The 13281-nt window shown below is 56.3% G+C and overlaps 1 protein-coding gene across 50 annotated transcripts in view; it reads left to right on the top strand.

The window, feature by feature from the left end:
• Positions 1-13281, top strand: part of CELF4 (CUGBP Elav-like family member 4) — a 324294-nt gene that overhangs the window by 237501 nt on the left and 73512 nt on the right. For 25 of the 50 annotated variants that reach the window (XM_063653557.1, XM_063653555.1, XM_063653556.1 and 22 more), the window contains exon 3: positions 6185-6233. In XM_063653557.1, the coding sequence (XP_063509627.1) occupies positions 6185-6233 (49 nt within the window). Of the gene's footprint in view, positions 1-6184; positions 6264-13281 lie in introns of all 50 variants that reach the window. The other 25 variants (XM_063653552.1, XM_063653553.1, XM_063653550.1 and 22 more) reach the window with 1 other exon arrangement.

The following is a 13281-nucleotide window of genomic DNA, read 5'->3' as shown; positions in this document are numbered from 1 at the left end:
GTGAAGTAAGTCTCCATCTCCGTCTTCCTTTCTCTCTCTCCTTCCCTCTCTCTTTCTCTCTGTCACACACATGCACACACGCACGAGAGAGAGAAAGGAGTAGTGCAGGTTCGTGTGTGACAATCAGGAAGCCTCCCTGTAGGAGGTGAGCTTCAAACCTAGACTTTGGGGGAATAAGAGGGTTTGGGTGCAATGAGGAGTGACAGGGAAGCTTTCCAGGTGGGGAGAAAGTCAACTCCATTATTTCAGAGACAGCACTGGGTGAGGGGGCCCTGCTGGGGCCCAGCGTGAAGCAGAGGGCACAGAGGTGGACGAGGGGCCAGCTCTGAGGAGGGCCCATGATCCTGTGTGTGATGACAGCTGTCCCGAGGGAGAGCGAGGCAGGATGAGTGCAGGAGTGGACCCCCCCTTGCCTCCCCCCTCCCCCCTGGCTTTTTCAGCTTTGGCTTTAAGCAGGCATCAGGCAGTGAAGGACAAGGGAGGCTCAGCCCCATCCCAAACCTCTAGGCCAACCCTCAGGATGGTGGTTGCTGCTGAAGGAGAAGCCAGGTGAAGACATTCCCCTCTTGGTGGCAGAATGCAGTTGGGCTCCACACCCCACACACAGGCTGGCCCTGCTCTGGCTGGGTGCTCATTCCAGCCTCGGGGAGTCCTAGTAAGGTAGGGGAGAAGAGACGTGTATAGGCAGGAAAATGTCACTCACCAGCCCAGTGAGCTAGCCCAGGTCATACCAGGACCAGGAAACGAGTAGTAGGAACCGGTGGGGTGAATCAGGGCCACCTTCTCAGACAGGGAGGGGCCCCTTGCACCCTGGTCCTCGGGGAAGAAGGCAGCAGAGACCTGCAGAGGCCGGTGGGAGTAGACTTGGCAGCACAGAACCAGAACCAGATGCAAGAGGAGGCAGGGGAAGCGGCGAGGTTGGGAGGGAGTCAGGAAAGAGCAGCTTGGCCTGTCTGTCTGTCTGTCTGCCCACGAGCCACAGGCCTCCCCTTCCAGAGGGAGCCACACTGGACAGGTAAAGCCTTTCGACCAGCTCAATCATCGTATTTATTCTAATTGTATCGTAATCGTCCCCAAGGAGGCTGGTTCAAATGAGCTCGACATTATTAAAATTTTAATGCCCAGTTTTCATAGCTGAATGAATATTTAAAGGGTATGTCCCAGCTTAAGTTATGATGATGAAGAAATTAATGGAATGTCTTGTTTAATGCATGGATATGTGTTGATGCAAAAAGTGGCAGAGGGATGGGGAGGGGGAAGGGATGCAGAGCCTGAGCGGAAGAGGAAAGGGGCCGTCCACCTGGCCACCCCCTGCCGCAGGCGGGAGCAGAGACAGCTCCAGATCTGGGCCAGGCCCACTCGCTCCCCCAGAGGGACGCCCAGCTAGAAGTAGAAACACAGTCCACAAGGGTTTGTGATGTCCCTGGGGGGCCAACCCCAGGAGCCTCCAGGGAAGCTGCAGGTAGCTTTTCCTGACCCAGGGAAGGCAGGCCTGGCTCACCAAACCCCCTTCAGGCACCTGGAGGAAGACAGCGACTGAAGGCCACGGGGCCTCCATGGGGACACTGAGGACATCTCTGAAAGAGAATCAGCAAGGAAGGCTCCTGCGCCCCACCCCAGATTCCCAGCAGCCGCAAGCCCCAGGGCCCTCCGGGGAGGACAGCGCGCTGGTGGAGAGGAATAGCTGACAGAGGAGCAGAGATGGGGGCAGGAAAAGCACCAAAGGGGTCCTGAGGCCATGGCCAGGGTCCCAGGGGGCAAAGTTACAAGAAGGGCAAGGAGATGGCAACTGGCTTTCTGGTCTTCCTCCTGGTGTCACTCCTGGCTCTTCCCTCCTCTCCTGGTTCTTCCCCGACCCCTCTGCTCTCCCTTCCCCTCGCCCTCTCCGGCATTCTCTTCACCTCTCCCCTTGCTCTGTCGTCGTGCTCTGCTTTGTTCTCTCCCAATCTCTGCAGCCTGGTCTGGCCTCCTCTCCCAGGACAGATGTGCTCCATCCTCCTCCCTCTTCAGGGCAGAGTCAGGGCTGAGTGAGGCTGGCCGAGGACTAGGGGAGGGAGGAAGGTTTCTCTTCAGGCCAGGGCCACCTGTACAGAGACTGCTCCAGCTGAGAAATCTTCCCGACCAAGCCTGACACTTTATTTCTGCTGAGAATTAAGAAAGCACAGGGCCGTATATTATCTCACCATCTAGCCCGGCAACTCTCTGACAAGCCCCTCAAAGGCTGTCTGGATGCTGACCACCATCAGATTATAATGGGACATGAAAAATGACCCCAGGAGCCATGGCTGCATGGGAACCAATTCAGTTCTCCTTTACCAGTCTGTTTAGAGCACCCCGTAGGTGCCTAGCCCATGGCTGAAGGCAGCTGGGAGGCTGGATGAGACTCCATGTCCCTGCTGTCAGAAAGCCCACAGTGAAACTGGAGAGAAGCAGAGGGGCCCGTGTGTGAGGGGTGAGCTCAACAGCACGCCATGGAGGAGGTCTGCCTGCACCATCCAGGGCCCGTCCAGTTGGGAGGGCTCCTGCGGCAGGGATGTTAGGCCAAAGCATCACAGGTGCCCAGGTGCCAAGGACAGTGGGCTGGCTGCCTGTGACTGGGGTGGCCTCTACGGTGGAAGTCTCCAGACACAGGGAGATTTCATTTGCTCAGTTTAATTTACCATGGAAAATAGGACCTGTCATTTCAGAAATAGCTCTATCCTAGCCACGCCAATCCGCAGGACTCACCCCAGCTGCTCTCAGGCCCGATTAGAGAAGACTGACTGTAAAACACAGAAACGAGGTGCCAGGAAAGGAGTCTCCTCCAGTGGTCCCAGCCTTCCTCCCACACAGGATGAGGCCCCTAGGGATGTGGGGTCTGCCTAGCATGCTCTGGCCCTAGAAATGGAGTCTCCTGCCCCAGGAATGGCCTCACTGCCCAGCTGGGACAGAGCGGCAAAGCCCAACAGATTCTGGTTCACAACCCTGTGCCTGCCCCTTCTCAGCCAGGCCTTCCTCCCATCCTTGCAGGGGAAGCCTGAATTTCCCATGTGGCTCCCTGCTCTCCTCTCTTTCCCCCACACTCCTGGCCTCTGCTTGGAACTTTCCTGGACCATCCCAAGCCCATTCCACCTGCTCCCAGCATCTCCTAAATGAGTAGGCAGATGTCAGGAGTCCTGGGTTCATCTTGATATCACCATTTACAACCTTTGTGACCTCAGGCTAACTTCTTAACCTGTCTGAAACTCCATTTCCTTGACTGAAGTTAGAGATAATCTATTTGCATACATCACAGGAGAAGTTGTGATGATCTAGCAATGCGATGAGTATAGCAGTTGTTCCTGTTCTCAGGGGTGTTATGGATCCTTGGGGAGGCCTGGGCCGCCTAAGCACCACCCCCATTTGCAAGTCAATTTCCAGCCTTGAGTGTACCTTTTTAATGGAAAACAGGGAGCTCCTTGTAGTACCCTTCCCAATGGGGTACCAACCAGGTTTCATGAACTAGGGGGCTTATTTGTTGGCTAGAGCTGTCATAGCAAAGTACCATAGACCAGATGGCTTAAACAATGGGAATGTATTTCTCACAGCTCCAGAGGCTGAAAGTCCAAGATCAAGGTGTGGGCAGGATTAGTTTCTGGTGAGGGCTCTCTTCCTGGCTTGAAGACGGCGGCCTTCTTGCTGTGTCCTCCTATGGTCTTCTCTCTGTGTGCACATCCCTGGTGTCTCTTCCTCTTCTTGTGAGGACACCAATCATATGGGATGAGGGCCCTACTCTTATAACTCCACTCAACCTTAAGTACCTCCTTAAAGGTACTATTTCCAAATACAGTCACAGTGGGGGTTAGGGCTTCACCATATGAATTTTGGGGGGACACACTTCAGTCCATACAGAAGCCAAGTGGACTAGGCTCAAAGAATGAATAGACTGTCAAGAGGAGGAGGCTGGGAGGGACAGCAGGGAGCTTGAAGGCCCAGGGAATGGACGTGGGGGAGGGAGGTGCCAGGATGTGCAGTAGGAGTGGTACAAGAGGTGGTGGGGCCAGATTTTGTGGGGTGGTCAGGCAGAAAAGATACTTGATTTGCTGGGCCAAGGAACCTGGCTTCAATCTCCCTTTATGGGATGGGTATTTTTCCCACTTACTTCCTCCTTGGTCCTCTCCTCCTGGAGCAGCTGAGGTCAACTGAGATAAAATATGACAAAGCCAAAGGCCATTGTATTGGTAGCACTCGTGTGCCTACTCATCCTGGCTGAATCCCAGCTCTGCCGCTCCTCAGTGCTTTGTTCTTCTCATTGAAAAGATGGATATAATAATCCCTACCTCAGAGAATTGTAAAATTACATAAGCAGAAAAGCTGTAGAAATCTGTCCAAGAGAGCATCAGGGCTGGAACTGGGTCCAGGTCAGTCCTTAAGACCTGTTTAGGGGAGAAAAATGCTGCAGGTTTCAGGGAAGGGGAGGCTAGGTGGGTGGGGCATTCCAGGAGGACACGGCAGCCTAGGAAAGGGTGAGATGCTGAGTCCCAAACAGTACTGGACAGGGAACCAGGAGCAACCTGGCTCCCTCCTGGAGGCCCTCTCCCATAGCCAGATGCCTGGGCGGCCTTCTGGATCCTTCCCTCAAAGACTGGAAAGGAGCTGGTTCACAGGGAACCCAGGAACTTCATTACGTTCCTCCTCCTTCTCCCTGTGATTGGAATTTGCTGTAACATGGCAGTATTCTCTGCTGCCAGGGCTTGGGAACAAAGCACCTTGCTTCCCCTCAACTCCATAAGGGATGTCAAGTGGGGACCTGGTGGTGAACAATGACACCCTGGCCCCTCTCGGTGGGCTGGCCCTGGCATCCTCCCCTGCTGCCTCTGGCTACCTGTGCCTCCTTCCTTGTCGGCTGCGTCCTGCCTCCCATCTCTGTCCTTCCCGGCCGCGGCTCTGCCCTTCCACTGGCCTCGTGTTCACCTTGCTGAGTCACAGGCACCCATACTCCCCCACCCAGTTGTCTTGATGCAGCCAAAACTCACTTCAAGTCCTAGAGCAGAAGGTAGGAGGAAGCTTGTGACTGGCTGGTCCAGCCGCTGTACGGGAGGGAATTGGCAACGGAAGGTCTCAAAGCGCAGGACAGACATGCAGAAATCACTCCACAGGCCCCACTTCCCAGCCATGTCCTGCCACGTGGTGGCCTTGGGAAGTACCTGAATGCCTCTTGGCCTCAGCCTCTCCATCTCTAAAATGGGGGTGTTTGTACCTGCCCCACTGCCTCTCTGAGTCTGAGTTTGTGAGAGAAATGCAGATGCAAGAAGGGCTCAGGGAGGTGCGTAAGGGCAGAAGCACTGGTGAAGACATCAGGTCAAAATCCGCTTGCGTGATCCTCCTCATGCTTAAACCACTCTGAGACCTCCTGGCTGTAGAGCCCACCCTGGTACCTCCCGGTGAGCCTTGAAGCCAGGCAGCCAAGCCCGGGATGCTTGGAATCCAGAGACCCCTAGTGGCCTGAATGGGCCATTGACACAGATCCCCGAGAGGGAAGAGAGATGCCGGTGGCTAGGGGAGTCAGGCGTTGCTCTCCTGTCCTCCTGGCACCCGGACACCACAGGGGACAAGTAGCTGTGCCCACTCTACGCGCTCCCTGAGAGAACGGCCCTGGCTGCAATCGGGAGCCCCAGCCCTGAGCTCTGCTTTAACCATGGAGCTGGACGGCCCAGAGACTTGGCCACGCCTGACCCACAGGCCACTTCTGCGAGCTGGTATGGGCTGGGATGAAGCTGGATGCCCTGGCCTGGGTGGGGTCCATCTGCAGCCAGCGACCAGCTCATTTCCATAAAGGCAGATGCTTGAGTGAACCAGGGCTGAGCCAAGGGTGTGCTTTGGGGACACAAAGGCCTGTGTGATGCAGAGGGACAGGCCAGCATTTCTGTCAACCTCAGATTCTGATATCAAAGGCTAGCAGGAGCTGCTCGGAGTAGGAGGAGGAGGCATCTCAAGGTCTCCTGTCCAGAGACACCCCCCTGAAAGAATGGGGCCATGGGGCCGTGCCGTCGAGGGGAGACGGGCAGCACTTTGGTGAAGGTGTGTGTGCTTGCAACAGCGTGTGGGAGCGTGTGTCTGTGGGTGCAGTCTGTATACTCACATCCACCTGTGCACCTGAGTGCTGGGTGTCTGTCCCCTCACCTGCAGGCCTGCTATAATGCTGTCCCCCTGTGCTCTGTTGCAGATGAACCGGCCGATCCAGGTGAAGCCTGCGGACAGCGAGAGCCGAGGAGGTAGTAGCTGCCTGCGCCAGCCCCCTTCACGTGAGGGCCCACTTGTCTCTGCCCCTCCCCCTCCCCCTCTCACTCCTCCCTCCTTTTCCCGATGCAGCAATGCGATGCAGCGACTCCCCGCCTCCTCCTCTTGCCCCTCTGGGGATCTCGTGGCTGAGGGTTGGGGACAGAGCTTTGGAGCTCTGGGTGACTGGTGTGGAGAGAGACAGGGGGGAAGGGGGGTGTTCGGGGTCCTCAGACGGTGGGGTTTGTGCCTCTCAGAGTAAACAAGTGCCATGTCCCAGGATATTCTTCTCCCCTCCATTAAAACACCCAAAAGGGTGTGCCCACCTCGGTGTGGCCAAGGAAAACCCCACCGTGATGGGGCTTGTGCAGTCAGAAGGGAGACAGGAAGTGGTCGCAGCTGTGCTGTAGAAGGATTCAGGCCATAGGAGGCAAATCTGAGTGGTCCATGGGAGTGTGGGCACTCAAGGCCAGCACTGAGGCAGAGATCCTGGAGATAGAGGCAGGCAGTCAGACAGGTGTCTGGAAAGGGACAGAGGGGAAGGACACAGCCTCACTCCGCAGACGCTTGTCCCAGAATGTGGAGCCCACTGGAGACTGGCTGTGGAGAGCCTGGGTAAGGGAATGCAGCACCTTGAGGCTCACCGCTGGAAGGGTCAGGCAGATGGCCAGCCAGGGGCAGCTCCGTCACCAAGTAACAGCATCCTGTTGGCACAGTGCCTATGTGTCTGTACTGCCCCCCCCCCATCCCAGCCACAGGAGTAACCAGGGCCCACCCTAGGCACAGCCCTGGCCCTAGGCTCCCCTAGATGAGATTCAAACATACTCTGACATTAAAAGAAAATGAAAGGCAAAGACGTGGCAAAGAAAATACATCCAGCATCCAAGATCAGGCCTCCCCTACCCGGGCACCAGCTCCTCCCGAAACAAACTGCCCCAAGGATACAGAGCCCATCACACCTCACCTGTGGGAGAGAAACAGACTCACCAGCCCCATAGGGTAGAAGAATGTGCAGGCCCCTGCCAGGTGCCCCCTTCCTGTCCCACCTCCTTGGGAGGGGGCCATTGTCCTTCCTGATCACTAGCCCCTGGCACTCACACTGAGCCTCATCCCCCCGGGCCCTGCCCAGACGTTGCTCTAAACTGAGCTCTCAGCCACTTCCCAGGGGAAAGGGGCCAAACGGAGGCTCCGAGCAGGTGAAGGACCCCCGAGTAGAGACTCTGTCCTCTCCACCAGCTAGGGGCCCCAGCCCAAGTTCCCACAGAGGCACAGCCAGGCAGTGAGCCAAACAGCCATACAGAAGTGAAACACTCCCAGAGGACAGATGGGCGGTGGCTCCCTACCTCCAGCCTCCTCCCACAATGGGAGACACCTTGGCCGCTCTTTCGCCAGAGACAGGAGCAGCCCGGAAAGGGTTTAGAAAAATTGAGAACACCCATGAGGCCACCAAGGGGAGCGTAAGGAGTTGGGGCCTTTTTATTTTTTTATTTTTTTGAGATGGAGTCTCACTCTGTCGCCCAGGCTGGAGTGCAGTGGCGTGATCTTGGCTCACTGCAAGCTCCGCCTCCCAGGTTCACCCCATTCTCTTGCTTCAGCCTCCTCAGCAGCTGGGACTACAGGCACATGCCGCCACGCCTAGCTAATTTTTGTATTTTTAGTAGAGACGGGGTTTCACTGTGTTAGCCAGGATGGTCTCAATCTCCGGACCTTGTGATCTGCCCGCCTCGGCCTCCCAAAGTGCTGGGATTACAGGCGTGAGCCACCGCGCCCAGCCAGAGTTGGGGCCTTTTGTTGCCCTGAGAAGGTGACATTAGGTACAGCCTCCAAGGTGGCCCCAGCTTACCCTTCCTCCCGCCAGGGCTGGGGTGTCCAGCATGAGGGCCCAGGTAGTTAAGATGGGACAGCCAGTCGCAGCTGCCCTCCACCTCCTGGCCAGGAGCTCTTGGCTTCTGCCAACCCTGCCATGCCCTGGGCTCTGGCCCAAGTGTCCGTGTTCACCACCCTCCCCTGCCCAGGCCCAGGCCCAGGCCCAGGCCCAGTGCTCTGGGTTTCTCCCTGCTGGTTAGATCAGCCAGGAACCGAGGAATTTCCCTCCCCCTCGTTTCCTCAGAAAGTTTACCGGGAAATCAAGGGCTAAATGTCGAGTAGGCGAAAGCTACTTGCAAATTTGGAGAGCCAGTTGTCCTGGAGGGTGCTGTGGTGTGGCCACTAGTGATCTGTTCATCCTTGGGTCCTGGGCCTGCTCAGAACACTCCTTCATCCCCTCAGTCAGGCATCTGCCCTCCTGCCCCAGCAGGGCACTGACCCAGGCACAAGGCCTCTAGGACTCAGGCCCCCTCCCAACCCAGACCTCAGATCCTACCCACTAGGGCTTCGGCTGGTGTCTTGGTGCTGCCTGAAGGGATCCCATGCCCCAGGGCACAGATGCACCTCCTCACACCCATGGAGTGCTCCTGTCCTAAGGACCCCGGTAGTCGAGGTCCAGTTGGTTGAGGGTTAGAGATGCTTCAGGCGTGAGGGGCCCACGTGAGCAAAGCCCATATGGTTTGTGCTGCCTGCTCCTGTCCTTTCCTTGGCAGTGAGAGGAGTGCCATCCTTACTCAGCCTCGTCCAGGGCACGTGAGGCCCACAGCAGTGCGAGGGGTTTCTCCTGGAGACCATCACCCAGGCACACAGTGACTCACCTGCAGCCCCCAGTTCACACGGCCCGGCCAGGAGGCAGTGGCACAGGGAAGCTCTCACGGATGGGCAGGAAAGCTGGGATAGTAGGTGCCAGCAGCAGTTCCGGAGAGGAGATCCCCCAGGTAGGGGCAGCCAGAGGCCTCAGGGGAGGTGGCACTTCTTGTCTTGAAGGTGGGAGATCCCACAGCTTGAGAAGGGGGTATGGCATGAACAAGGGCCACCGACCCAGGCCTCTGTGGGCCACAAGGAGGCGCCATCTGGTGCGGAGCAGGCAGGTCAGAGTCCAGGCCGTTTTCTCCAGCACTGGAGAGGGATGTCTGGAATCCCCTCTGCCCAGCAAGGCCGTGCTGGGCTCTAACTCAAACCTTTCTCTCCCTGAACTTGCCTCAGAGGCAATAGCTTTCTGATTCCAAGATGCTAACCTCATCGGCTTTCCCCCATATATCTCCTGTGGCTGACACTCGCCCCGAACCAGATTAATCAGCAATTTATTCTTCTTGCAGTAGAAAGTGGGGGGTGGGGGGTGGGGGGAGGTGGGGGGAAAGCCAAACCTAAACATCTATCTATTAATTGCATATTCAATATTAAACAGTGAGATGGCCCTGAGTCAGCACTATCACCAAGCTGTGTGGTTTTTTTTAAAGAAAGTTAGTTTAAAATAATTTAATAGCCATTAAATACTTCTGGGGAGAAGGAGAAGGGGGGAGAAGTGAACATTTTAAAAGATTAAAGAAATAGGCAACAGGAGAGGGGAATGGAAAGAAGGAATGGGAGAGGGGTGGAGGAGGTGGCATGACAGCAGCGGGCAGGAGGAGAGGAGAGAAGGGAAGGAGGTGAGAAAAGTAGAGAGGTGAGGGGTTAAGCGGCAGGAGGAGGAGGGGGAGCGAGGCCTTGAAGACAGTGGGTGAGGGAAGACTGCGGCACAGTGGTGCGAGGGGAGCAGAAGCCGGCAGTGGCCGCAGAAGGAGGGGCACGGTCAGCCCCAGCCCTGGCTCAGCAGTGAGCCAGGTTACGAGTCCCCAAAACCCAGAGGACACAGGACACCCATCCCCAGCTGCCTTCCAGGCACACTTGAATGCTCATAAGTAGCACAGAAAGATGTCTTATCTGCTTAGGATTTGGGGAACATGCGGGGCCTTTGGCCAGGGAGCAGGAGGAAGGCTTCTCTCCACCTCGCCCAGCACAGAGCAGGCTGCAGCCCACTGCATGGCCATATCGTGGTTCCACCTTCTCATCCCCCACCTCAGGCCTCTAGACACATTCCCAGTCACATCCACCCACACGCATGAGGTGTGGGGGTGTCTAGGGATGGGCATGGCGGAGAGTTGTCAGGTCTGTGTGCACAGGAGAGGCTTTGTAACTTTCACGGCTCCTGTCTCTGACACGCATGGATTGCTGGCTGAGGCTGACAGGCCACCGTCCTATCAGGAGCAGTTCAGGGAGCTCTTTTTTCTTTGGTGTGAGGGCAGTGCCAGCCTTGCCTCTGGAGGGGTTGGAGTGGAGATACAGGTACAGAGGGAAGTGGAGCTGGCTGAGTGCTTGGCTGGAGCAAGCACCAGGAAGAGTCCAGGAAGAGTATAGGATGCAGTTCTTGTTCTTGTGGAAGGTTCTTATCCGGAATGAGCTCCAGCTCAGGCACACCACCTTCTCTGGGCCTCCATCTGGGGGTCTCAGGAGTCATTATCCACAAAGCTGTTATTTACAGAACACTGACTGAGTGTTAGGGATTTTATGGAAATATGGTTTTGTTTTGTTTTTGAGATGAAACTTTGCTTTTGTTGCCCAGACTGGAGTGCAATAGCACGATCTTGGCTCACTACAACCTCTGCCTCCTGGGTTCAAGTGATTCTCCTGCCTCAGCCTCCGGAGTAGCTGGGATTACAAGCGTGCGCCACCACGCCTAGCTAATTTTTGTATTATTAGTAGAGATGGGGTTTTACCATGTTGGCCAGGCTGGTCTCGAACTCCTGACCTCAGGTGATCCATCTGCCTTGGCCTCCCAAAGTGCTGGGATTATAGGCATAAGCCACCGTGCCCGGCCGGAAATATGTTTAATTTATACAGCAACCTCAAAGTATGGATGTTCTTGGCCCCACTTAAAGGTACAAACCAAGGCACAGAGAAGCTAGATAACTTGTTCCAGAGCACACAGACAGAAAGTGGCAGAACCAAAATTCCAACTCCTACCTGTCAGCCACCAGAACCCAGGTTACCTATATTCCTCTCACTCCCAGGAGGGCTTCTCGGTCTCTGGGTGGCCTAGGGGCAGTGAGAAGGCACCACAGACATTTGTCTCACCTTTAGGCCCATTCTCAAGGTGGCTGAAGTGAGAGGAGCAGGGTTCCAGGTGAGGGAGGCAAGGCTAGGCTGGACAAGGAGCTCCCAGACCTATTCATGAGACATGAAAGACCAGGGTAGGAGTGGGTCGGAGAAGAGAGAATTCACTGTGGCCTGGAGCAAGCAGGAAGGGCTTCCTGGAGGAAGTGGGAATTAGGAATTAGATCAAGAGGTGGAGAGCTGGGATACAGTGAGGACACAAAGTTAAAATGGGGCCTTGAACACAAGGCCAAGGGGTTGGGCTTGTCACCATTGGAAGCAGGAGCACTGATCCTGGGTAAGAGATCACAGACAGAGAGAGGGCTGGAATGTCCCTGGGCAGGAAGAGAAGAGAGAGGGCCCCTGCTACCACCACCAGGAGCTGGGGTTCCAATTAAGTAGGGAAGGAAGGCCAAAGAAGAGCCTCCCCAGGAGACATCTGTCTGCCTGGGGGATCCAGTTATCCCCAAGAGCACACTGGAACAAGTTGTATTTAAACTCAGATTTACCCCCAATGTAAGCAAACCAATTCATTAACCAGTGATGCTGGCTGGGGACAGAGCCAGGTGGAGAGCAGGCCCCTCCCTGCCTGCCTTGAACATGGTGATGATACCTCCCTAGGGCATGCGCTGCAGTGTCCTGTGCCTCCTGGCAGGCAGACACACCCCACCCCAAGACCCCAAAGCTGGCTCATGCTCAGTTTCTAAATGGAGTCTCCATGGGTGTCCCTAGGAAGCTGCCCTGCAGCCCTGACCACTTCCTCTCCTCCCAGGTCTCAGTCCAGGTGACACGACAGTCCCCCGACCAAGGTACCTCCTGCAGCCAGGTTGTAGGGCCTCCTTTCAGGGAGTCAGACATGAGGAGGTAGAGGCTCTGACTACTGTGGCCTCACGCAGCCAGCTTGCTTGGGAAGATCCTGGGCTGAACGGAGGTGTGTGCCCACCCCGCTCAGTGGGCCGAAGAGGATCAGCAGCCAGACAGGGGCCCTGAAGGAGGGGATGAGTGGCTGATACCTGGGTCAGGTATAGCAGACTGCAGATGCGTGCTATCTCCCCTGTGTCCCTGGGGAGGACGTTTCTTTCCCGCCTCCCTGGGTGCGTGTGTGGAACTGGGCGTGTGTCTGCAGTGCCTCTGTCAGTGACCATGAGTGCATGGCACACTGAGGGGTGCTCCATGGGAAAATGTGTGGCAGCACCCTGGGCTCCTCCAGACACAGAGCAGACAAGGCCCACTTTGGCTAAACCCCAGTGTGATGGTTACTGCTAGGAGGTGGGGACGGTCTTTGATGATGCTGGCTGGGGTGGGGCACAGACTGGGGCCACCAGGTTTTATTTCATCAACACAAAATGACAGAAAAGCCAGCAAGGTGGCTGGCTGGGGAGAAGTTAAAAACCATGAAGAGTTGGGAGGAGAGTCCTGGGAAAGAGGGGACTTGAGGACCCCCTAGGGGCTGCCACCTGCCCGTGCTCATCTTGTCCGTGTTTCTGGGCCTGTGTCTGCCTCTGTCTCTGTCTGTCCTGTGGGGTCCCTTTGTCTCTTTCTACCCAGTGGCCACTTGAGAACCAAGTGGAAGCTCTGTTCAGCAGGGCCTTGGGGATAACAGGCCCAACTCTTGTCTCCCAAGGCACAGGCTTGGGAGGGGGTGGGTCTAGCACTGGGGAGTCCATCCAGAGGGAACACAGCAAGAAAGAAAACCACCTTCCAGGGTCTGCCACCCTCTCCAGGAACCCAGAACTGAAAAGCACACGACACACAGACACACAGACACACAGACACACACAGGTGGCCACCTGCACAGCAGAATCGGGCCCGATTGCATAGAGAAGCTGCCAGATGAAACCACCGGCCGACAACACACTTCTGGCTGTGGCAAGTGAGGCCCGGGCTGGAGGTCCCACCACTGAGGGGCTCCCGAGTCTCTCCCTGGTCAATAGGAGCCTGTTTTCCTTCAGGGGCTTCTATCAGGCCCAGGGCAGATCAGCAAAGCAGGCAGCTGAGAACTGAACCCAGGAAAAGCAAGGCGGGCAGGTGAAGGCAGGCAGGGCT

Source organism: Pongo pygmaeus, chromosome 17 (assembly GCF_028885625.2).
Source record: "Pongo pygmaeus isolate AG05252 chromosome 17, NHGRI_mPonPyg2-v2.0_pri, whole genome shotgun sequence".
Taxonomy (NCBI): Eukaryota; Metazoa; Chordata; class Mammalia; order Primates; family Hominidae; genus Pongo; species Pongo pygmaeus.
This window is presented reverse-complemented; position numbering and strand designations above follow the sequence as displayed.